The sequence below is a fragment of the Schistocerca piceifrons genome, chromosome 4 (assembly GCF_021461385.2).
Source record: "Schistocerca piceifrons isolate TAMUIC-IGC-003096 chromosome 4, iqSchPice1.1, whole genome shotgun sequence".
NCBI lineage: Eukaryota > Metazoa > Arthropoda > Insecta > Orthoptera > Acrididae > Schistocerca > Schistocerca piceifrons.
The window spans coordinates 470,886,499-470,914,034 of NC_060141.1; the positions used below are offsets into that span (position 1 = coordinate 470,886,499).

At 43.0% G+C, this 27,536-nt stretch overlaps 1 protein-coding gene across 1 annotated transcript in view; it reads right to left on the minus strand.

The window, feature by feature from the left end:
* Positions 1-27,536, minus strand: part of LOC124795920 (methyl farnesoate epoxidase-like) — a 188,375-nt gene that overhangs the window by 120,908 nt on the left and 39,931 nt on the right. The window contains exon 2 of the mRNA XM_047260001.1: positions 11,603-11,857. Coding sequence (XP_047115957.1) covers positions 11,603-11,857 — 255 coding nt within the window. The remainder of the gene's footprint in view (positions 1-11,602; positions 11,858-27,536) is intronic.

A 27,536-nucleotide genomic window follows, 5' to 3' on the forward strand; every position in this document is an offset into this window, starting at 1 on the left:
CATCTAAGGTCTGTCCCAGGTCTATAGAACAGACAGGCATGTATCCAACACACCACAATCGATCTTCACTCAGCTAAATAAAGGAAGCAAATGTGCAGAAGAAGTCAACGGAACAATCTACATCCCATCTAATAACACTCCAACCCAAATCAATCATCTTCTCAAATTCTGACTTGATCGCCAAAGCCGCCCAACACATAATATTACTTCGCTATTCGGTCGTCTAGAGGACATCAAAGTTCGCTCTTACAGATCCATACACTCCAACAGGTCTCTGCATTCGGACAGCTGCTCCAGTTATTTATTATCATTTCTACATCTACATCTACATCTACATCTACATTTATACTCCGCAAGCCACCCAACGGTGTGTGGCGGAGGGCACTTTACGTGCCACTGTCATTACCTCCCTTTTCTGTTCCAGTCGCGTATGGTTCGCGGGAAGAACGACTGTCAGAAAGCCTCCGTGCGCGCTCTAATTTTACATTCGTGATCTCCTCGGGAGGTATAAGTAGGGGGAAGCAATATATTCGATACCTCATCCAGAAAAGCACCCTCTCGAAACCTGGACAGCAAGCTACACCGCGATGCAGAGCGTCTCTCTTGCAGAGTCTGCCACTTGAGTTTGCTAAACATCTCCGTAACGCTATCACGGTTACCAAATAACCCTGTGACGAAACGCTCCGCTCTTCTTTGGATCTTCTCTATCTCCTCCGTCAACCCGATCTGGTACGGATCCCACACTGATGAGCAATACTCAAGTATAGGTCGAACGAGTGTTTTGTGAGCCACCTCCTTTGTTGATGGACTATATTTCCTAAGCACTCTCCCAATGAATCTCAACCTGGTACCCGCCTTACCAACAATTAATTTTATATGATCATTCCACTTCAAATCGTTCCGCCCGCATACTCCCAGATATTTTACAGAAGTAACTGCTACCAGTGTTTCTTCCGCTATCATATAATCATACAATAAAGGATCCTTCTTTTTATGTATTCGCAATACATTACATTTGTCTATGTTAAGGGTCAGTTGAAACTCTCTGCACCAAGTGCCTATCCGCTGCAGATCTTCCTGCATTTCGCTACAATTTTCTAATGCTGCAACTTCTCTGTATACTACAGCATCATCCGCGAAAAGCCGCATGGAACTTCCGACACTATCTACTAGGTCATTTATATATATTGTGAAAAGCAATGGTCCCGTAACACTCCCCTGTGGCACGCCAGAGGTTACTTTAACGTCTGTAGACGTCTCTCCATTGATAACAACATGCTGTGTTCTGTTTGCTAAAAACTCTTCAATCCAGCCACACTGCTGGTCTGATATTCCGTAGGCTCTTACTTTGTTTACCAGCGACAGTGCGGAACTGTATCGAACGCCTTCCGGAAGTCAAGGAAAATAGCATCTACCTGGGAGTCTGTATTTAATATTTTCTGAGTCTCATGAACAAATAAAGCGAGTTGGGTCTCACACGATCGCTGTTTCCGGAATCCATGTTGATTCCTACAGAGTAGATTCTGGGTTTCCAAAAACGACATGATACTCGAGCAAAAAACATGTTCTAAAACTCTACAACAGATCGACGTCTGAGATATATGTCTATAGTTTTGCGCATCTGCTCGACGACCCTTCTTGAATACTGGGACTACCTGTGCTCTTTTCCAATCATTTGGAACCTTCCGTTCCTCTAGAGACTTGCGGTACACGGCTGTTAGAAGGGGGGCAAGTTCTTTCGCGTACCCTGTGTAGAATCGAATTGGTATCCCGTCGGGTACAGTGGACTTTCCTCTGTTGAGTGATTCCAGTTGCTTTTCTATTCCTTGGACACCTATTTCGATGTCAGCCATTTTTTCGTTTGTGCGAGGATTTAGAGAAGGAACTGCAGTGTGGTCTTCCTCTGTGAAACAGCTTTGGAAAAAGGTGTTTAGTATTTCAGCTTTACGCGTGTCATCCTCTGTTTCAATGCCATCATCATCCCGGAGTGTCTGGATATGCTGTTTCGAACCACTTACTGATTTAACGTAAGACCAGAACTTCCTAGGATTTTCTGTCAAGTCGGTACATAGAATTTTACTTTTGAATTCACTGAACGCTTCACGCATAGCCCTCCTTACGCTAACTTTGACATCGTTTAGCTTCTGTTTGTCTGAGAGGTTTTGGCTGCGTTTAAACTTGGAGTGAAGGTCTCTTTGCTTTCGCAGTAGTTTACTAAATTTGTTGTTGAACCACGGTGGGTTTTCCCGTCCCTCACAGTTTCTATTATTATTATTATTATTATTATTATTATTATTATTTATATCATGTTACCTAACAATCTGTCAGATCCGTTGTTGAAAAGTATAAGCATTGACCCAGATTGTTCAACATCTCTGTAACACTGGAAAAAGGATACATGTCAGTGACAGAGTTGGTGTTCAAGTATCTGTAATCGCAACAGAATCTGTAGTTTTTAGCATCTCTGTGGGAAAATGACTACATTTGCATTCCATGGAATAACGCTACGTTCTATTGCTCCTTGTGCCAGTTGCTGGTCAATGGATTCTTCCATCAATAATTGACACTTGAGTACCTGATATGGTTTCCTAAAGACTGGAGCACTGTTACCTGTGGGTATATGATGTTGTGTAACAGGCGTCGCTGGTAAAGGACTATTAATGTACAAATCTAAAAACCATAGTACCAAAACTTCCAGCACTTGTCGGTCACTTCCTTGCAAGCAGTTCACTTTCTTACGTAATGCAAACGCATTCATGATTTGCTTGTGATTATATTTGACACATGACCTATCAATGTCTTCTTCATTTATAACATCTAAATAGGCAATCATCAGCGCCTCTGGCAGACTGACCTCATCCCTACACTGATAGGAACCATAAACTCTCCATTTCTATTACTAAACTGTGGCACACATCTACGCACGGAACAATGGATTTTATCTAACTCTTCGTTTCTTTGTAGTGGTTCTAACACAAACAAAACCTCTTGCGACACATCAGTATCTGCTGGAATTTCTGTACCTGGTGGTATGTTAACATGGAAACCAATATTTAGCTGGCATGTTCACAATTTAGTTGGCAACATCTTCATGATTGGTGTACCTTTAAACATTCTCTCGTTTGCATTTGTTGTTCGTAGTGGAAAAAAGTTCCAATGAGTTCAGTTGTGTGCCACAAAAGAACGATTTTCGCGTGATGTTTATCAAGAAAGTCTAGTATGACGATTGCAGAATAATCTTCACCAACATTCCCCAACTCTTCTATGCGTTCTTGAAAACTATTAGCTCCAATGTTAAAGTCAAATTGAGTTGTTCTTAATGGCTTCACGTAGTTGTCATCTACTCCAAGTAAACTGTATCATGGATACAAGTGTCTTCTTGCCTGTGATCCAGACAAATGGCTGACGGGTGTGCATCTGGGTCTACCAAACCCCTATGTCACTTGCCCTGTACTAAGCCTAACAAACAGCATTCTATCTCTGCATATGTGTGTGCAGTGCTAAATTCTAGTGGGAAAGCCTTCTGACGGGTGATGCATTCCCGTTTGTGTTTAACAGACGAATTTTCTGGTGATTTTTCCCTCGTTTCTTATTCCTACACCAACTCGACCACACTCATAACAATGTCGTTGGCGAAATTGCTTCTGCAAATGACTCTTACATACACATCTGTAACATCTTACTTCAGAGGTGAAGGCCCAATGGTCATTACCTCCTTTCATAGAAATATCGATTTCTTCCAGGTAATAACTTTGGACGGGTCAGACAGGTTCTCCATCCTGACTCTGTGGTGTCAGAATGGAGAATTTGAGTCCTATTTTCAGCTTCACACAAGGTAACTGCATCAGCTTATACTCATTGTGTCAGCTCATATGTCTGTGCATTAGTCACTCACATCCTATCCGAAAAAAATTTCATTTTCTCATTAGGCTTCTGCAACAAATTACTCAATTTGTCTCTAAAAAAAACTCTCACTGTTTTCCTTTGGGTAGCGTTGACTCAAAACGTAATCAGCTCCTGGAACTTTCCTGCCTTGCTAAGCCTCTCATAATAGATTATATGTGTTTTAGCTTCACCCATTGACTGCAAGGAACCCATATGCAGTGAGCCCCGCATAGCTCGTATCCCCATCTTTTACACCCTATCTTTAACGTACTTCCAACTCACTACGTTAACTTAAATTACTACTGTCACTGAGTTGCTGCTTTGCCTGACCGTGAGCGGTGTTAGCAGCGCGTATCGATATAGCCCCTCTCGTAGTATCTTTGCTTGACTGCTATTACTTCCTGGTAGTCGTCTGTCGTAAGCCAGTTCGGGTCGCGATTTCGGGCTGCCAGTCAGTTGGAACGTGTCTGGAGCGCAGTCCAGACCTGCCCGTCAGGGAGTTGTAATGCAGCACTAGTGCAGTCGGGTTGGTGCAGCAGTGAGGTCTACGTCGACATGGCTCACCTGACCATTGTCGCCACGCATCAATTGAGCCGGGTCACGGTCTTGGTGGATCGTCGGTCGGTCGTCCTACCGGACGACGCGTTTTGGTTAGCCGATCGTTCATGAGTCGGCTGCGTGCTTAGTTACTGTTTGGTATCATTCAGATCTTCGTGCAAGTGTTTGTCAGGTTGTTTGTGTGTAGTTGGCGTATTTGCACTGACGACTATTTTAGATGTTGTCGTCATTCTGAGAGGAGTCGGAAGGGTTGCTGCGGACCGGGGAAGTTATCTCCGAGCGGTGCAGTCGGCTGGGTCCGCTGGTGGTCCCTGCGCAGTGTCGGAGCGTGTTTGGAGCTGTCCGATTGCTACGAGCTTCGTGTTTCACCGACCCAGGACGTCAAAGTTGAGTAGTGGTTTCCACTACCCAAGCCACGTCCATTCATGTTGTGGTGGTTCGTTTCGGTGATTCACGGTTGGGGAGGTTTTCCTGTGAGCAACATGTTTCTATTGCTGAAATTTAGCCGCCATGCGATGCAATTAACTATATTGGTTGACTACAATTCGAGTGCACCAGCGGAATTTTCTGCATTGTGGCCGTTAGTGTTCCGGTTACCTGCCCTGGCCACTAACGTAATTTCAGGCAGCATCCTTTCCTCACCTGTTGTCGCTGTCCAACATTGCATGTAATTTTGACAGCTAATACTCGTACATACTTCGTTGTGGATTATCACGTTCGTAACCTTTTGTGTTTGAGTTCTCATGTACTGATTGATGGCAAGCAAGTCTTTGTGTTGGTCGGTCCGTGGCTGCCCCGTGGTTGGGTTCCGACGGATCGAGTGTAGTTGGGCTGACCACCTGTCTCACCTAAGCGAACGAGGGCAGACCGACATCCCTGGAGGCTTCTGAGTGCCGTCGTCTTTATTGTCTTTCGCACCGGTGTTTGATTATTTGTTTCCAGCTACTTAAAATTTAAGGATTATGGTTATATTTTATTAAAAATTTTGAAAAATTAATTGTGGGCTTTCAGCCTTGCAACTTTATTCTTGAAATTATCTTCTAGCTTAAACATTGCTGCCTTATGCCTTTAAAAGATTATGGTAATTTTTTTATAAAGTTTGATACTTAATTGTGGCCTTCAACCATTTGTATTGCACTTTGCATATGTTTGTTCAATCTACCTTGCCTTGAGGCTTTCCACCTAGCTGCGATATATGTTTTTTTAATCATTTTATTTGCTATTTTAACTGCATTTATATCGTGTTGGTTTTAAGATTTCTTGTTTGGAGGTCTTGAGCCGTGAAAGAGTTGCATTTGGTAAAGGTTCGGCTATGTGCCGCTTTGGTTGTAAATGTGTTATTAAATTACAATAAATTACAATTAGAAGGTGAAACTGAGCCCAACCTTATTTGGCCCTTTCCCCAACCCTAATTACCTGTTCTGCTCTGCGGGTTTAGCGGGCGTTTCATGCAGACATGTTTCATTTATTCATTTGCACAATTTCGCAATAGCTAATATGTCTGTAATTAACAGTTACGTCCTATATTGATTTTCCAGAAAAAGGCATTATTAAATTTGCTGCTGACGGATCGAAAAAAGGGGAGGGTGCACTTCACACTGTCTTAACCTCTCCTGACTGCTGTACCATAGCTTGTGAAGTGTCAGCTTGCTTATGTAGCTCTAAATGAAGACCTGCTCATGGGCTTTTACTCGCTCATTTGAAGTAGTGAAAGCTTCACCCATAGTAGCAGCAAGTGTTTCGACCACTTTTCAAATTATGCTACTGCCGGTACTGAGGAAAGATATGGGAAAACTACACTGACAGATACAACAAATGAATACTTACCCCGGAGCATAGCCCAGTGTGACTGAACAGTCCTGCTCCAACTGTTGAAACTTGTCTACAGATGTCACATGTAGCTGGTACAGATTTAGTACATGGCTACTCACGGCCTGATAAGTTACAAAATTTTCACCTCACTGGCGTTAAATACATTTGCCTGGTATTTCATCTAAAGAATTAGAAATCTCCAGGTTCCTGAGGTTTAGCCAACGACACTCTGAGTATGGAATTAATGTCCCTACGATTCGACATGACCACAAACGATTAGACTTTCAGAAAGCTCAACAGGAATATGCTTCATTCACTGCACTGTGTAGCACTAGAGTGGAGGTCCAGACGGTTATGACGATGATGGCGTAACGTGATCCTGCTATGGGCTGCGTCCACCGACTTAAACATTTCTAACGCTAATATGTTGGCGCCTGGATTAAGATCCGTGCTGTTGTCGGGATGACGGAGCATAGAGTGCGGTGGAGCAAGACGACTGGCACGCTGAACAACAACCATGAAACATTAACGGCACATGAATTTATCAATGTAAAGTTATAATCGTGTATTCTTCTCTGTGGCGGCGCTCAGGCCAGCGGCAATGGAGCGGGTGGCCTCAGAAGTGTCTACTCTGTCCCAACAACCTTTGGAGGTCATCGTCGCGGTGGCGTCCATACACGTAAACATGGTGTTGGGAGGGCGGGTAGCGGGTCTCGGTGGCGGCCAGCGTAGCTCGTACAGCAGGCACTGCTGCTGAGGACAGCGACGGCGTATTACCAGAACACTCTCGAGGACGTCGAAGGGGTGTGCTCGAGTACTTTCTCAGCGGCTCTGATTGTGACATTGGGCGTTAAATTGGCTTGTCTTGGCTTGGTGTTGGCAATAATAGATCTCTGTTGTCCAACAGTATGCCGAAATTTCCTCAGTTGACAACAGAAAATTATTTCAAATGACAAAAAAAATCTGTTGCGCTATACTGAATCATACCTTAAGGGCAGACGGATCATATTCTTATATTATCCTTTTTGGACTTTATTTATTTAGTAAAAGGGGCATCTTTATTCAGGGCAAATTTATGTGGAACTTAATGACCACTACTGCAGGATATGGGTGTTTTAATTTTTCAGACACCATACAGTCTGGCCTCATCCTGAAGATTGGTTTAATAACAGCAATGCTTTATTGTACATGGTCCTATGTCTTCGGTGTGTCCTTGCCTCTTCCGGCCACGGAACTGACTCACCACGTTTAACGGGGATGAAATCTTCCTTTTCGTCCCACACGACGTGTTGTCCCACAGTGTTTCCAGGAACCATTTATTGCTAGATCAAACTAATTATCTGTACTTTAACACATATAACACCAGTCGTCAGCCTCGATTTGGCCCGTGAAACACGGATAATATTGTCACTGCTCATATTGCATTAATCAGTCTCCAGCAGCAATCCAACCCCACTGTTTTGCAAAACGTACGGACGAGATAGATAACGTAGCATACCATATCAACTACTCGAGTATAATGTCAGAGATCTCATGTTGGCAGAGATCTCATGGTGGTCATAGCGCCAAATTTGGCTGTTCCCGCAACAAGAGGCAAGTTGCAGGGACGGAAAAAGACAGTGTACGTAGATCAGCGAGCAGTTACGGTGGACTGTGGCCGTTCGTTACATCATGGCCTGACGTAACATCTGGATGGTTTCACAGGGAATTACACAGGGAGAAAAAACATCTGGAAACTGGAAGAAGGACGAAGTATGACGAGTGTAGCCCGGAGTTTGGTACTGTTCACAGTATTGTTTCAAATGCATAGAGAGCGTTCCGAAGCACGGACACTGTTGCCTTAAGGAGAGGAATTAGATGGTTCAAATGTTTCTAAGCACTGTGGGACTTAACCGCTGAGGTCATCAGTCCGCTAGACTTAGAACTACTTAAACCTGACTAACCTAAGGACGTCACACACATCCATGCCCGAGGCGGGATTCGAACCTGCGACTGTAGGAGCCGCGTGGTTTCGGACTGAAGCACCTACAACTGCTCGGCCACATCAGGAATTAGTCAGCCGCAATCAACTACAAGGGCAGATGACCGCTGCATTGTGTAATGGGGAAGAGTGAACCCGCCCAAAGAGTGGGTGTAATTGCAATCACATTTAACAGGACTGCAAGGCACGCTATCTCGTGCTTTACAGTGCCCGCCGACCAGTACGCTGTTTTCAATTGGGATTCGCACATCAGCGGCAACGTCTTCGATGGTGACATGAGCATTGCAACTAGATCAACGGGAAGTGTGGTCCCGTGTTCTTCTCGGATGAGAACAGGTTCAGTATGATTACGCTAGGTTAGTTTCCCTCTATTTCTTACATGCTCCTTTTGTCTTGTTGTGTAGCTGATGACCAATCTGTCGAAGGAGTTGCCTAACATCATTCCCGTACCCCCTCTTTGCCTCGTGTGTGAGTAGAGATTCTGGACGCACCCTCATATGGTGAGTGGTGGGACCACACAATTTACCCAAGAACATTGTCAAATATGATAGGGCTGGTGGTCCAGGTGTTTTGGTGTGGAGAGCCATAATAATGCATGGGCGCAACCTATAGTACTATATTAAGCAGGTCTTTCTATTTATAGTCTAAGTTCCATCGAGCTATGTTACTTGGCAGTGGCACATCACGCGAAAGTGATTTTCGTCCTTAAGACTTGCACACCAGCGTTCTTTCAGAAGACTCTCAGATCCGGTCACTAGATTGAAAAACAGGCACCACATGTCACTACGCGATCACCAACTGGCCTCCGAAATCTCCATAAACATCACATTCTAAAGTCGAAAATGAGGACACACACAAAATCCACTTCAGGCTTCCATCGGAACAAATGAAATTTATTGCTTCTTATAACACCTGGAGAAGTCCGTCTCGTTATCAAATATTACTCCCATATAGCTGATTTTACAAAAAAATGGTTCAAATGGCTCTGAGCACTATGGGACTCAACTGCTGTGGTCATAAGTCCCCTAGAACTTAGAACTACTTAAACCTACCTAACCTAAGGACAGCACACAACACCCAGCCATCACGAGGCAGAGAAAATCCCTGACCCCGCCGGGAATCGAACCCGGGAACCCGGGCGTGGGAAGCGAGAACGCTGATTTTACAAGGTACTGATATAAGCCTACCTCTCGCTCATTAAGTCACACCGCCAAGTCTTTCAACATCTACGCGGTAAACACACTCACCAATTCTTTCCGTTTTCTGTAGCAGAACAACTCCTTGATCGCTGAGTATCTCTCACTCCCATCAAATGAAACTATATGGTTCCAGAGACCTTGTAAAGTCTCAAACATCTGGGATGTATATAAGCAGACTGAAGCGACAACTGAAAAATTGTACCAAGGCCGGGATTCAAACCTGACCTCCTGCTCACTGGGCAGATGCGCTAACCACTAAGCCACGCAGGCACAGTGGCTTTGCACGGCTGCACGGATTACCCTATCGTCCGTCTGCATATATACATCATAGATGTTTGAGACTTGGAGAGGTCTCTCGAACCACATAGTTTCATTTCATTAAAGCACCTTTGCATAGGTTTCAGACAGAATCCCCCATTTCGTTCGATGCTGAAGTGATATTCCAATACAAATGGAATGTTGCAGTGTTGTTCGAGTGCTTGTCAGTAGTGGACAAAGCCTGGAAGTGATGTAGTACTGTGACTACAGAGTAAGCTGGTATTTTCACATTAACAAATCATTGCAAGACCTGAAAAAATCGATAAATAGAAAAAAATACACTCTAAGGAAAAAATCATGCACCATGAAAGAACATCAGTGGTTGTGAGGTGCATGTACAGACAAATAAATAATTACGATTTTAGAAAAAACTGAAACATTTATTCAAGAGAAAGAACTTCACAAACTGAGTAGGTCGGTAACGCATTGGTACACATCGGGCCTTTACGAAAGCACATATTCGGCTTGGCGTTGATTGACAGGGTCGTTCGATATCTTCCTGAGTGACATCGATCAAGTATTCAGTCCAACTGGCGCGTTAGCTCCTCAAAATCCTGAGCTGGTTAGAGGGCACTTCCGCCCAAGGTAGGGTTTCGCAAGCATGAAGATAACCAGTAGAAATTCTCGCCGCGTACAGGCGGGCATTACCTTACTGAAAAGTAAGCCCAGAATTGCTTGCCATGAAGAGCAACAAAAGGGGGCGTAGAATATCGTCAACGTATAGCTGTGCTGTAAGGGTGCCATTGATGACAGCCAAAGGGGTCCTGCTATGAAATGAAATGACACCCCAGACAATCAGACCTGGTTGTCAGGCCATATACATGTAAAGTAGTCAGGCTGGTATCCCATCCATGTCCGAGGCGTCTCCAGACACGTCTCTGCTGCCCATCAGGTCTCAGTTCGAAGCAGGACTCATCCTGAAAACAGTTCTACTCCAATCAGTGAGATTCCAGGCCGAAGACGCGTCTGGAGACGCTCTGCACACTGGTGGATACCAACCCGACTGTCGCCCGCCATATGGTCAGACAGCCAGGAATGATGGCCTAGAGTGCCATTTCTTTTCGTAGATGGACCCCTTTGATTGTCATTTGCTGCATCCTTACAGCACAGCGGTAGGTGACGATTTTCTACCCCCCTTCATGACAAGCCATCTTCGCCTTACATTTCTGCAAGGTAACGCCCACCTGTTTATGGTGACAGTTTCTGATGCTTGTCTTCGTGCTTGCCAAAGTCTACTTTGACCAGCAAGGTCGTCGAGTCTCTCTCCAACTGAGAACATTTGGAGAATTCTGCTTAGGGCCCTCCAAAAAGCTAGGGATCTTGACGATCTAACGCACCAATCTGACATAATTTGGAACGATATCCCTCAGGAAGAAACCCAAAAAATCTATCAATCAATGCCAAGCCCAATAACTGCTTGAATAAGGGCCAGAACTAGACCAATACATTATTTACTTAGTCAATTTGTGAAGCTCTCTCTCTTGAACGAATCAGTCAATGTTCTGCAATTGTAATCATTTGTTTCTCTATACATGTACATCACATCTACGAACTTCCTTCATGGTACATCGTTTTTTATTTGTCTTCAACTGTACTAGTACAGATTGGGATCTAGACCCATTGCAGGCACTTATCCACTGAGCCACAGCATTTGTGTTTTGCTTTTTAAATCGCGACCACTAGGATGAGTCCTATGTCGATTCTGTATACCAGTTTGATATTTGGTTGGTACCAGCTTTAGTCTCTGTTCGTATGTTTGTGATAACAGTGAAGCTGAACACCTTATTTATCGCTTTACCTTTAACTACTTGTAGTAATGCTACATTACATGTAAAGCAGTGCAACTCACCCTTTCTCAGACCCAGACTGCGCAGGTACGCGAAGAAGTTCTGGGGCCGTCCTTCAAACTCTGGTCGCGTGAGCACCTCTCGTATGAGGCTTCTGGTGGAGACGATGACGGTTAGGTCACCGCCCAGACGAAGGCCCACCACGGGCGACTTGTACTTCTGGGCGAGATATGTGAACGCCTGGTACTGCGATCCCAGTTTCTTGCTCAACTGACGGACGCCAGGGTGGTTGCCCACCAGGGGAAACCACGTCGGACCTAAGGAGGCACCCAGTAATACATATATAGTGGCGTCCAATAACAAGTGAATTTCAATGCCTCAGTGAAATGCCTGATTAGTAGGTAGTCGATTAATACTGTCTAGCTAACCTAATGTGATCAAAAGTATCCGGACGCCTAGCTGAAATGACTTCCAAGTTCTTGGCGCCCTCCTTCGGTAATGCTGGAATTTAATATGGTGTTGGCTCATCCTTAGCCTTGATGACAGCTTCCATCCTCGCAGGTATACGTTCAATCAGGTGCTGGAAGGTTTCCTGGGGAATGGCAGCCCATTCTTCACGGAGTGTTGCACTGAGGAGAGGTATCGATATCGGTCGGTGAGGCCTGGTACAAAGTTGGCGTTCCGAAACATCCTAAAGGTGTTCTATAGGATTCAGATCAGGACTCTGTGCAGGCCAGTCCATTACAGAGATGTTATTATCAAATAACCACTCTGCCACATGCCGTTTATAATAAACAGGTGCTTGATCGTGTTGAAAGATGCAATCACCATCCCCGAATTGCTCTTCAATACTGGGAAGCAATGAGGTGCTTAAAACATCAATGATAGTGCCATGCAAAACAACAAGGTGTGCAAGCCGCCTCCATCAAAAACACGACCACCCCACAACACCTTCGCCTCCGAATTTTGCTGTTGGAACTACACACGCTGGCAGATGACGTTCACCGGGCGTTAGCCATCCCCACACCCTGCCACCGGATCGCCACATTGTGTACCGTGATTCATCGCTTCACACAACCTTTTTCCACTGTTCGATCGTCCGATGTCCACGCTCCTTACACAGTGTGAGGCGTCAATTGACATATACTGGCGTGATGTGTGGTTCTGAGCATCTGCTCGACCATGAAATCCAAGTTTTCTTACCTCCCACCCAACTGTCATAGTACTTGCAGTGGATCCTGATGTAGTTTGGAAATCCTGTGTCATGGTCTGAATAGATGTCTGTCTATTACACATTATGACCCTCTTCAACTGTCGGCGATCTCTGTCAGTCAAGAGACGAGGTCAGCCTTTACACTTCTGTGCTGTACGTGTACCTTCACGTTTCCATTTCATTATCACATCGGAAACAGTGGACCTACGGATCTTTAGGATTGTGGAAGACCCTCCTACAGACGTATGACACAAGTGACACCCAAGCACCTGACCACGTTCGAAATCCGTGAGTTCTGCGGAGCGCCCCATCCTGCTCTCTCACGATGTCTAATGGCTACTGAGGTCGCTGATATGGAGTACCTGGCAGAACAATGCACCTAATATGAAAAACGCATGTTTTTGTGGATGTCCGGATACTTTTTATCACAATGTATCTTTCATCTTATACCGTTATCGTATTGAAAGTACAGTGTGCTCATGCACATTCGAACCGAAGTACGCATCCAGTCACATTAATGTCATCAACGCCTATTTTCGACGCCAACATGCAATAACCACTCAGACAGCAGATAGCAGCTCTAACAATGAAGGGTATATGAAGCGTGCCTGTGGGACACGGAAGAAAAAACAGTCATAGTCGCATTGTGAAAACGGAGCGAATTATTTGACGTCCAAAAGAGCATGATCGTTGGCTTTCGAGTCAGAACTGGAAGTGTTTGTGAAACTACTAAGTTTGTTGTTAGCCTGTCGTCGTGGTTAAATTATTCCGTGAATAGCAAAATAGCGCTATCGAAAACCGACGTCGTGGTAGCTGTGGTGCACCATGGTCCATAGATGACAGAGGTGGGCAGTGGCTGTAGAGACGTGTATGAGTGAAAAGACGTGAATCTGTTAAGCAACTGAGTGCCCGGATGAACCAAGAGGCCAACAACCGTGTCTCCTGTACGAACGTTCGGCGAATGTTGCAGATTATGCACCTCCACAGCAGGCGTCCTGTTCTAGCACAGATGTTGACTGCTGTTCATCAGAGATAAAGACGGCAATTTGCAATTCAATACCACAACTGGATGTCCACAGAGCAGCGACAGGTGACCTTTCCAGGTGAATCACGTCTTACGCTCCATCCTAACGGTGTTATCACTGCGGCAAGACCATTGGCAATTATGGACATCATGTATTTCAGATTACCCATTTCAAATTTTAAAGGTTCGTGACTTACCGGAGTGCTAGTCGTTCGATCAATCAGACAAACTGAAACTGTGTTTATGAGCTGGAGGGTCACACAAGGATGTATGGATGACAATCACTTGTTGTGTTTTTAAAAATGTACTTAATGTGCCCTTCTACTAATTGAAGGCTTAAACTCAAATAATTTAGGCATATCCATCCCTATTAAATAGGAGGAGTGGACCATAGCCGATAGGAATATTACAATACTCAATGCTACTCTCTGCTGTAGTTTCGTAATAAATTTATTGGTAAGCGGTTTCGACGATACACTTCATCATCATTAAGAACTAAAAGTAATATGTAAAGAAAAGCAGTGAAAACCAGCGTGATATCAAAAACAAAATTGTATCTAGAGTTAAAACATACGGAGGTGATGAAATTCATAGGACTGCGATATGCATGTATGCAGATAGAGGTAGTATTGCGAACAGAACACATAAAAGGACAATGCATTGGCGGAGCTGTCATTTGTACTCAGGTGGTTCATGTGAAACGATGTCTGACATGATTATGGCCGCAAGACGGACATTAACACACTTTGAACGCTGCTAGTTGTAACTGTAAGCATGGGACATTCCATTTCGTAAATCAATTTTCCGAGGTACACCGGGTGAAGAGTGTGTCAATAATACCAAATTTCAGGCTTTATCTCTCACCACGGACAATGCAGTGACCGACGGCCTTCACTTAAAGACCGAGGCCAGTGGTGTCTGTCAGTGCTAACAGACAAGCAACAATGTTGTGTCTAGACAAGACAGCCTAAACACAATGAGAGGAAGCCGAAAGGCATGTGCTTAAACTCACAAAGGCTGGCGTGAGGTCTGAAACAGGATACGTAATGAATGCTATAAAGAAAAGTACGTAGCTTCTGGAATACTTAACTTTAATCCACATTTGTAGAACATCGCTCTTGATGATACATTAATAGGATCTCAATATCAATTGAATACGGCGCCTTGCTAGGTCGTAGCAAATGTAGCTGAAGTCTATGCTAACTATCGTCTCAGCAAATGAGAGCGTAGTTGTCAGTGAACCATTGCTATGAACGTCGGCTGTACAACTGGGGCGAGTGCCAGTACGTCTCTCTAGACTTACCGTGTGGTGGCGCTCGGTCTGCTAGCACTGACAGTGGCGACACGCGGGTCCGGCGTATACTAATGGACCGCGGCCGATTTAAAGGCTACCACCTAGCAAGTGTGGTGTCTGGCGGTGACACCACAAACAATGCATGAAATAACTACAGAAATCAATGTGGGACCTACAACAAACGTATCTATTAGGATAGTGCGGCGAAATTTGGCGTTAACGGGCTTTGGCGGCATACTACCGAAGAGAGTTTCTTTCCTAACAGCATGACGCCTGCAACGCCTCTCCGGGCTGGTGCCCATATCGGTTGGATTCAAGACGGCTGGAAAACCGTGGCATGATCAGATGAGTCCCAGTTTCAGTGTGGCACACGGCTACGAAGCCATGGACCCAAGTTGTCAACACGGTACTCTTCAAGATGGTGTGCTGCCATAATTGTGTAGGCTGCGTTTACATGGAATGGACTGGATCTTCTAATCCATCGGCTTTATGGACTTAATGTTCCCAAACAACAAAGAAATTTTTATGGATGACAATGGCCCATTTCGCCATTCGTCTGAAGAACAATTCGGATATTTCGAATAAATGATTTGGTCATCGAGGTCGCCCGACGTGAATCCTATCGAACAATTACGGGACATAATCGAGAGGTCAGTGCACAAAATCCTGCACTGGCAACACTTCCGCAATTATGGTCGGCTACAGGGGCAGCATGGCTCAATGTTCCTGCATTGGACTTCCAACGACTTGTTGAGTCCACTTCACTACGCTTGGCAAAAGGAGATCGGACGCGATATTAGGAAATATGACTTTTGTCATCTCACTGTATGTAGAGTTCATACCTTACTGTGTTCCATTAGAGTTGACGCTTTAGTAATTTTGTCATGCGTACCTGATCCACTTATCTCTCATTACCCAAAAGAATGACAGTTTTGATGATTGGCTGTTTTTCTATTAACTGGTCCTCGTCTCACTATCTTGTCTTCATGCAAACTTTTATAGCCTCATGATTGGTTCTGTCCTCTATATTCGCTTAGGTCTTCCGGTGCTTTATTTTAGCTTTTATATTATGTATGGACATGCATTTTCATTTTTATTGCTGATTACGACATAGATCAATTGTACATGTGTATGTACGTCATATCATTTGATTACGTTTGTAGTTATGTTGTATGCACGATCACGCTCAAGATTAGTGAATGTTTATTTGTGTGATGTTATTATCCACATGTCTTTAATTATGTCCTTATATACTAGTTTCGATAATTTGTTATTGCGGAAGGCGAGGATTTACAACTAGCTTGCCAGTGTGGTATGACCTATGTAGGACAGACAACACGCACGGTGGAAGAACGTTGCACAGAACATAAACGTTGCTCTCGCCTTCTGCAACCCAGAAAGTGTGCAATTGCCGAATATTGTATCTCCAACGGACATTCAATGGAGTATGACAAAACACACAGCAACATCTTTTTGGGACTCGATTATAAAAGAATCCGTTGTAATACGCATTCCGGAAAATGTAATGAAACGTGATAGCGGCTACCAGCTGGATAATGCGTGGAATCCCATCATCTCCGAGATTTGCTCCCGCCGAAGACGCCAGAATATTCCGATGACAGCGGCGAGGGCAACGCCTAACACAGCTGATCCTTGCAATTCCTCCAGCGAGGGCGGTGCCGCCGGCCAGTGTAGTCCTTCTGCCACCGTGATTACGACGCATGCGGGGCAATACTCTCAGCGCGCTATATAAGTCTGAGCGGAGAGAACGTCTTCGTCAGCCAGCTAGCTTGCAAGCTGCCATGGTTTATCCTACCACAGCACAACTCCAGGACAATCCATCAAGAGAGGCCCACTATCATCAACAGTTCCAGGAGGAACAGCAGGCTTCTGCTATGCTTCCAGCACCTCGGACCAAAGTTTAAGTCCGTCTGAGTTGCGACCGTCTTCGTCAGTCTTCAATTGCTCATCTGAAGATGACTGGCAGGTGTCTAGTCGAAATGTTGTGGAATGAAGTTTACTATGACCGGCTGCAATCCCGAAATCTCTTCGAACGCGGAAAACATATGACTAGAAACACTACCCAATAATGTTGCTGGTTTATTATTTGAGAAAAAAAAGAAGTGCTGATCACACCCTTGCTGATTGAAGTCTCTTTTCTAATAGTTTAAGAATGAGGTAAGACACAGCTACAATTTTTAAAGTCAACAAATAAAAATACTGTTAGGAAAAAGTGGGAGTTTCCACAATAAACTACAATAAACTAAGGTCTGCCGTCTTGTCAACCAACATAACATGAGATGTACAGATTTCTTGCAAACATCATTTATTGTTGGATGATCTCTAAGAATGTGACTTCGGTTAATAGGTCAGTGGCGTATTCTGAGGGAGACTCTCTTAATTCCAGTGTTGTACTCGACGGAAATCATCACGGTCGTTTGGGATGATTCACTTGCGACGATTCTTCTCCCCGCTCAACGAGCGCGATGGCGTAGTGCTAACACACTGGACTCACATTTAAGAGAACCGCGTTTCGAATCCCCTCCCTGCCATCCAGATGTAGGGTTTCCATGGTTTCCATAAATCAGTTAAGGCAAATACCAAAATGTTTCCTTCCAAAAGGACATGGCCGATTTACTTCTCTTGCTTTTACAATCGAGGTTTTATTTATTTTCCCACTGAAGGTTTTGTGTAGTTTTTACTTTACATATCTAATTCTGTAGGACCAAATTAAGTCGTAAATTTCCATGGTCATTGACGAGTCAATACATGAAATTAACATCAGAATTTAATAATTGATAAAACTGAAACGAATCTTATTGAAACGACAAGCTCCTGAGTAGATGTTAACATAATCAACAATGTAACAAAGAAATTTGCTTAATTTTTTTCCAGTAACTTCCCTGAAGAATAGAATGAGTGATCCTACGCAGGTTCCTCAGTTTGGACTCGATGGTGCGTGGATTACTGCTAAGACTGTCTAATTTCTGTGGTAGGTTACATAAATGGAAGCAGCATAATGATGTGCGCTTTTTTTTTACGAGAGTCAAGGATATGCGATCCAAATGCAGACTGGATTTCTGATTAGTATTAACTGAGTGAAAGCTGATAATTCTTGGGAATAAGTTTATGCTTTTAACAACAAACGATGTTAAAGAATATGTATGCATTTAGAGGCCAATGTCAGAATTGCCAGACTCCCGAACAGGGGTCAACATGAGGTTCGCGAACTTACAACACACTTCGCTCGAAATGTCCGCTTCTCAACCAAAAGTACCCTTTGTGAATGGGGAGAGTTACTCCAGAATATAATGCTGTATGTGATAAGCGAATGAAAATAAGCAAAGTAGACTATTTTCTCTGTTGGATTGTCACTTATTACAGATGTTGCTATAATTCAGTTTTTGGACAATGGATATGAGCATTCCATGACAGATTCCCACCTATCTCAACAGGTAGAAATTTGGGCTGCTCAGCCTCACTAGTCATATGCCCCTTATGTGTAGTGGAAATATCAGTTTTAGTTGAACTGTGTGTTAGAAACTGAGTCTTACTGTGATTTAGCACCGATTTATTTCCTGTAAGCCATGAACTTATGTCTCAAGCTGCACTATTTGATAAACTGCCTGTATTTCACTCAACATCCTTGGCTATCAAGCTAGTGACATCAGTAAACAGAAATATTTTAGAATCAACTGTCATATTAGAAGGCATACCATTTATATATGCAAAATACAGCAGCGGTCCCAGCACCGACCCCTGAGGCATCTCTTCAACTAATCGCACACCAATCAGACTCCACGTCATAGCCGTTCTTATTATTGTGGATAATCACCTTTGCTGTCTGCTCTTAAAGTATAAGACGAGCTATTCCTCTCATTCCACAATAGCTCAACTTCCGTAGTAATATTTTGTGCTCAACATAACGAAACTCTTTAGTTAAATCGTGGAAGACGCCTAGCGTTCACATCCTTTTGTTTGATCCGTCCGATAACTCAGAGAGAAAAGAGAATATAGTATTTATAGTTGTTAAACTACTGCTGAAACCAAACCGAATGTCTGACAGCAAATTATGGGCACTGAAATGATCAGTTACCCTTATACTGCATACACAGCCTTTTCAATGACTTTAGCAATCAGCGATAGCACATAAATAGATCTCAAATAGCCTTCATTATCTTTTTAAGCGTCCCGTACCTCTATTGGTAAACATAGAACCGTTATAGGATCACTCTGTTGCAAATCCGTTCGTCTATGTATCTGTTCTACTGTTAAGAATCCGTTTTCGTTGGAACGGATAGTGTATCAAGTTGAAATTTGCGTTACATAGTAAGGTCTACAGTCTCTTGGCCGTATAAAACTTTAAGCTTCTATGACAATGCAATAAAAATATACGCCCATTTGGGTTACAGATTTTGACATATTGCCAACATCGATATCGATAACAGACAAAAAACCTCGAAATTATCGATTCCCGGGATGGATGAACTATCTGTATACACAATTAAGTTTGTACTGAAGCCTCGGTACTCGCGTCCTATTCGCATTTATTCGGATTTTTCTTTTTAAAGTGGTTTCACTCGAGCATTTTAATCGTGCCGGAAACTGACCATTGCCTGCTTTTCATCGGCTTAATTATTGATTGAATTTCACCCTTGTTAGTAACACGGAGGTGTATTTCAGATAGCAGTCTTGGAAAGCAATTTTCTAAGAATGTTATACGACTCCTTGAAGAAACTAAGTTTTATTTAATTCAGATTCTCCATTCGGAATGTGTTAAATACTGTACCTGCATGTAAATCATCAGTAAGACAGCATTTTTGCTACATACTGACTTTAGTTTGTGCTGCTGGCTAGACACTTCCTTCATGACTGACCGTATGGTTTTAATATTACCCTAACAATCAGCTATTCTATTTGCATATCACATGCTTTTTGTCTTCTTAATGACATTTTTAAAAACATTACAGTACTATTTGTAATTGGCTACTTCAGCTCGATTTTGACGATTTCTAACGTTTTTTAATAGTTCCCAATTTTTCAGCCTTTCATGGTGCGTTTTAGAGCCATTACCCTGCTTTAAATCTTCAAACGGAAAGTAGCTTTTAAAAAACATGAGAAAAGTGGTAGAGGAAAACATATTTATCGCCTATGTTTTCAGAACTGTAAACGTTACGCCACTTTGATTTCTTTATAAGGTTTAAAAAAAGGCTCTGGATTAACGTTTCTAAGTAGCCTGTAATTGTCATGTTTCCGAGGAGAGTTCGGTCGAAAGCGCGTGGGATTTTAACCACTCGACGCTGCTGGAAGCTCGAGAAGAATTTATTAGTTTGTAGTTGTATTAAACATATGTATGATCACGAATTCCTTTTGGTGTTGAAGACTTTGCGCTATGACTTGAAAGGTCATTTACCATTTTACTAACGCAATGCTACTCTATTAATGAAGAATCAACAAAAACATTGTTTAAAGTTGTGCTACCGTTCTCCTGAGCTTGGGATGGAAAGAATGCATTCTGCATAAGATGATATCAGTTTAGGTGATCTTCCGACATCCTTTTCCCTTGGTCAGCATTTATTTTTGGCCCTCTTTGGGTGGCCGAATCGCCTTTGAACGCACAGCGGACCTCGAAGTTTTAGCACTGTCTTCAGCTTTCCGCTTACACCTCGAAAACTTATGTGTTTTTCGGAGATTACCCTTCTGTGGGAACTTAAACCAGACAAAATTTACTACAAAATGCTCTAGACAGGTTTGAATTTATGACGAGTGGTATCGGTGGTAGAGGGCGCTGAAAAGCAGCGTTTTTTTTAATTTTTTTTATTTTTACCCTTCTGCGGAGACAGCAAAAACGCCCATTCCCAACGTTTACAACTCTAAGAATATACAAGTCGTCAACAAATCCCCTACATCACATGGAAGAACATTAAATTTTCCAATAGGAAACTTCTGTAGCTACTAATTGTCTCATAAGTGGGGAGGAAGCAAAGCGAAAATTACGAAAAATACCTTCTGTGCCCTTCATCCAAACGACCCACTCCCACCTCTTTTTTGCCGAGTAGTCATGTCGAAAAACGTATAGTTTTCGACATGTGAGCGAAAAGCTAAAAGAAGTGCTAAAATTTCGAGATTTTTTGCGTTTTTCGTTGTGAAGCCGACGTTCGGCAAGGCTGAAAACTTTAAATTCGGTTTTAACACCCTAAAAAACATAGAGCTGCTGAGGAAAAACTCCCGCAGTTTTGTTACGATTCACGTATTTGTCTGACTCCTCCACAGGTACCTCTCCGTTGTGACTGCACCTACGGTACAGCTCTCTGTATCTTTGAAGCAGGCAAAACACCTCACTGCAGCAAGATTCGTGATTCAATATCCGTTATATTCTGGCTCGTCAATTCGATATTCTTCAAGTCTTTTAGTATTCATTAAGTTAGCTACTTGACGAACGTTGTCTCGACAAATGGTGTGACGACAATTTTTTTTGTCAGTAAAAATCGAACCTCTGTCCGAATAGGCCTCTGAAGACCCGACGCTACCGACCAACCGTCGTGTTAGTCTCTGCCGATAGGCGTCACTGGATATGGATGTGGAGGGGCATATGGTCAGCACACCGCTCTCTCGGCCGTTGTTAGTTTCCAAGACTGGAGCCATTACTTCTCAGTCAAGTATCTCCTCAACTGGCCTCACAAGGGCTGAGTGCAGCCTGCTTCCCAACAGAGCTCGGCATACCCCAGTGGTCATCCATCCAAGTGCTAGCTTACCCTGACAGCGTTGAAGTTCGGTGATGTAACGGGAACCGGTTTTATCACTGCATCAAGGCTGTTAGCTGATTCTGTTAATAGATTTTAAATTATGAGCCTACTACTGTAAACTATTGACTCCATAGCCGGCCGGGGTGGCCGAGCGGTTCTAGGCCCTACAGTCTGGAACCGCGCGACCGCTACGGTCGCAGGTTCGAATCCTGCCTCGGGCGTGGATGTGTGTAATGTCCTTAGGTTAGTTAGGTTTAAGTAGTTCTAAGTTCTAGGGGACTGATGACCTCAGCGGTTAAGTACCATAGTGCTCAGAGCCATTTGAACCATTTTATTGACTCCATAGAGTTGAAATACTTTTTCGAATAAACCTTCTTTACGTTTAATAACTGTAAACACGTTTATCAAGACAGGACAATTTCCGTCTCTAACGGAAGCATGATAGTGAATACTAGATTCCCTTGCTCTCTTGCTCTTTCGGGTGTTTATGCTACCTGACGGCACACTCATCTCGCTGGGAATGTTTGTGTTAACACCACGGGAAACTTCCATGATCAACAAGGCGTAGATGTTAACGAAAATTTGTCGCAATAATGAATATCTTTTACCTCCGTTGTATTAGGCATGAAAATCATATCCAATTGTGACATTTGAAAATTCTTATTGGACTGGGACTCGAACCCAGATATCCCCGTTTATCTCTAGCGGTCGCCTTAATCTTGGCTATCCGCGCACGCTTACAGCCCGATCCATAACTCCATACGCCACAGTTTGTACTCTTCCACTGCTCGCAGCTTACCTGCCTTCCCGCTATAGGGCTAATAAGACAAACGAGTTGAACGTTAGTACTATCGTCGTTTTACCCATTTAGGCTGTAATATTATTACAATATCTAGTCCTTGCATGCATGTTTGAAGGAGCAGACATGGAAACAATAAGGTGTGTATGAGAGGACTGCTGTTGGTTAGCTCGACTTGTAGTGTTGACATTGCACCACAGTGTTGAAAATCATTCTCCAAATCAAGATTGGACGAACTGAAAGCTATGCAACCTAGAACCGTCTCGTCGTTTTGTGACTTGAAAGCAGTTGTCACATAGGAGCAGATGCGCTAGCTACACGTTAGAGGATACAACAATTATCAAGATCTCTTGGAGACAACCATGAGACGTTCGATGTGAGAAAAGAATATAACTTGCACTGATATGGTGCGTTATGTTTCTGCACATGCCGATGGAGGCATATATGAGACACTGATGTTCCTTCGGGAGAAGTGTTCGAGCCCGTTGTGATTTCTTCATAATCGCTATTTCTATGCAATAAATGGGGACTACATTATAATTACAATCGTCACTCACAAGCGAAGAACCGAAGGTAATGGACATCTGTCAGCTTGCTCACAGTACCCTGCCGGATCGACGTCCAGCTGGAAAGACAGTTAACCACCACGTTGCTTCCGAACTTTGTCAGGATAATTTGAATAAACAATCCTTATCCTGATCTTCGAGGCATCTATTTGCATTCCTTTTAACCGCCATCAGATGTTCTTCTCAGACACCGCTGCGACAAACATCGATGTGGTACTTACAGCTTTCGACAGCCAAGGATCACCATGGTACCCGACGTTTCGATTGCCTTCAGGAATCCGCACACGATGAAACGCCACCGCGTTCGTGGTAAAGGGGATGTGCTCTGTTTAACTACAATTCGGCTGCTCATTAACGTAATTTTGGGTCCAGAATGAAGGACACTGAATAATTGTAACTAATATCTTGTATGTATGAATGCTGTCATCAGATATTGCATACGTCTGTCAGTATGAATCTCTGTTCTGCTATTATCCGAAGGAATCACAGAGGTCGGTCTTTAAGAAGCCGGTAGGGACCATCTGTTGTTTCCCTTTCCCAATACGTGCAAAGTAATTTTTCCATCCGACATCGTTTCCTAAAGTTTGCTTCAAATACGCTGTAGTTACATAATGTCACTAATTACTACGTATGATACTCTTCTCATGGACGGGGTTCACTGTTGTGCCGAAATTTTTAAAGAACATCACATTCGCCGTTGACCGTGGAAATTATTTATTTCACAATTGAAATTTCGAAGTCTCGGCCATTTTCAAGTGGTTTTGGAAAAGATTTTGTTTCAGCTCATGTCATCGAAACTAAGCCTTTTCACTGCTTTGACGATGACATGTGTACATGTAGGAGTATTTTAAAGTCTGAGAAGAGCTGATGCAAAATATTTTGTCTTACCACTCGAAAATGGCCTAAAAGTTGAAACTGCAGTTGCAAAATAAATACTATTTACGGCCAACGGCAAATATGACGTCTTTCAAAATATATAAACGGGTATTTTATATTACTTTTATTTTATTTGGAGCCGTATGAATTGATTCAGTTCCGTGATGTCGTTCTCCTGCTGCTTGCAAGCACTCGACGGAGCTTTAGACTTATTTGGGATGATGTTTCCTACAAGATCATTCTTTCACATCAGGAACTGGATGCAGAAGCACGAATGAAGTCGGCCGGACGGAGATAGAAAATGCCGTTAGTGTGCCTCAAAGGCCATTAAACGACTGTGGACTCGCGTGCAAACAACGATATATATTTGAAGATACGACCAAGGTCATTCATCAGTCCAACCGCCGTACGCCAGCACACAGTTTCAGGTAAACTGCCACAGAATACCAGTGACTTATTTAGGAGCAATGTGTGAGAAGTACCGCACATACTGTAAACGCATAGTTCAAGTGATGAGAACGATTTTTTAATCACCGTTTCGCTACAGTGAATGGTCCTATTTCAAACTGTTCCAGACACGACATCCTTCCCCGCACGTGAGAGATCAACCTTCCTGCTTACGTAATTGTTATCACCAGCGGACTTCTTATTGTTTCCGTGAGTCGCGTTTAGAGTGCTCGATCGAAGAAGTATTGCCCGTTGTTCTTAGAAGTATCATTGACTGGTTTTCTGCAAATGATCTCATCTTCAATTTTAAAAAGACGTATCATATACAGTTCTACACATCTAGAGGTACTATACCAATGATTAGTGTAACACATGGTACGGAAATAATAAATAGGGTGCAAACTTCGAAATTATTAGGGGTTCAAAATGTTAAGAATTTAAATTGGATAAAAACACATTTTCGAACGCCTAAAATACTTAGTTCAGCCGAATTAGTGCTTAGAATCTTTGCAAACCTTGGGTAGCGAGAAAACAGGAAGCTGACATATCATGCATCTATTTATTCAGTAATGTCATATGGAATAATGTTCTGGAGTAAGTTATCTTTAAGAAAAGAAGTCTTCATTGCTCAAAAAGGTGTGTGTGAAATCTTATGGGAATTAACCGCTAAGGTCATCAGTCCCTAAGCTTACAAACTACTTAACCTAAATTATCCCAGGGACAAACGCACACACCCATGCCCGAGGGAGGGCTAGAACCTTCTCCGGGACCAGTCCCACAGTCCATGACTGCAGCGCCCTAGACCTCTCGGCTAATCCCGCGTGGCGCTCAAAAAGGTGCTGTGAGAATAATGTGTGTTGCTCATCACTGATCATCTTGTAGATATTTGTTTGAGTTAGGAATTCTGACTACTACTTCGCAGTGTATTTATTCCCTCATGAGGTTTGTTGTAAATAATTCATTACAGTCCAAGAAGAACAGTGAGGTACATATTCAGGATATCAGATGGAAAAGTGATATTCATTACTCCGCATTAAAGTTGTCTTTAGAATAAAAGGGGATGCACAATGGGGCAAGAAAATTTATTGATATTTACCCAGTGATATAAAATGTCTGACAGAGAACAAAGTAAAATTTGGTAACAAACTGAGAACGTTTCTCCTTGACAACTCCTATTTCGTACGAGAATTTCTATTACTGCAATGCGTAAAAGGTGGTGGGTAGGTATTACTAACTTACTTTTGTATATCTTTTTTTTTCCTTTTTGAAAAAGAAATGGTATGTTCAAAATGGAACCGCATGTACAAATTAATTTGCGATGTGAATGTGTAATGACTCCTTCCACACCTTACGATCTGTCGCGCAAAATGATCCATGGGACATGTTGCTAACTAACTATCCAACTAAAGGCCCTGCCCACTGTTTTACGTGCACAAATCTTTTCGCTTAGCAGTAACTGCAACCAGAGACAATCTTACATCTTATTCACAGCACGACGGAATGCAAAGACTGCTCGATACTGGTCCTGCATTAGTACTCATGCTGCGCCTGATACTGATATTACACCTTAGTCTCCGATACAGTATAAATTTAAATGTTCGGGAGTCTTTCCTGTAGATATATGTGTAGATTATAGCCTTCTACAGAAGTGAATCCAGAGTGATCAGCAGTTCAGACATAACGAATAATATAAGTTTTTGAAATGTGATGCTACAGAAGAATGCCGAAGATTAGATGTGTAGATCGAGTAATTAATGAGAAGATATTGAAATGCTCTAAAAATAAATTTATGGCACACTTTGTCGATCTGTGTCATGAAAAACAGTAGACAGGAAGATCAACGTTCGCTGCCAATACTTTTTCAATTGAGCTTATACAACAATAGGAACAATTGGCTTGAAAATTTGCATAAAACCTGTCTTCGAACTGATGATCACAACAACTACAGCCTCCAAAGAATACTGAATGGTGCACAGAACACATGACTGGAACAGTGTTTTGAAGATGATGATGATGATGATGATGTTTGGTTTTTGGGGCACTTAACTGTACGGTCATCAGCGCCCGTACAAAATCTTAATTTTTACACAGTCCAGTACTTTACACACTCCAATCGAGCCTCAGTCCCGAATGATGATGATGATGATGAAATGATGAGGACAACAGAAACACCCAATTCCTGGGCAGAGAAAATCCGCAACCTGGCCGGGAATCGAACCGGAACAGTGTTTTGTTCTCACGTTAGATGAGCTGGTCCATCCAAAACAACAACGCTGTCCGAAAGGTATTCACTAATGTATTACATTACTGACTGGCAACCAAGTTATTATAACACACAGTGTCTTCTCAATTGTGAGTTTTGATTATGAGATTTTTGACTGAAAGAACGGTGAGTAGCAAACAGAATCGAAAGTCACATAAAATGGTCCCAAAACGAGCATAACACAAGTACCAGCGTTCTCCATATTTAAACTTTAGCTTCTTGCAAAGACCTCCACGAAAACGAGTAATCATAGGACAATGAATCTTTGTGGAAACATTTGTAAGCATATGCGGAAAAGGAGTAACGAATCAACCATTGAGAGAAACGCATTTTAACTTCTGCATGACAGGTTAACATTTTTTAATTGGGTATCATGTTTACTTTAGGTGCTACAAACGGTGCTCAGTGAGACGACCAGCGTTGGCTGCCTCCCTTGCTTGGCTCATCTTTAGCCTCCACACTGCGTCCAGAATTCTCAATCATGGCTACAGTAACTTCTCTAACAATTTGTGGCGCTTTTGGTCGTCGGCCTCTTCCAGGAGCAATTACACAAATAGTCAGTTAATTCGAACTTATGAATCATGTTCTTCAACTCCAGTCCAGAAAGAGGACCTCCCTGTATTCCTCTAACGCGTTGATACTCGCGAGGAGCAGAAGTACTATTAACGTTGCTTAGATAAAACAGCTTGTCCAGACCCATGTTGACTGTCTGCAGCTGTAATGCACGCTGATGCTTGTGTTTCAGCCCTACGTCGCCGTCCCAGTATC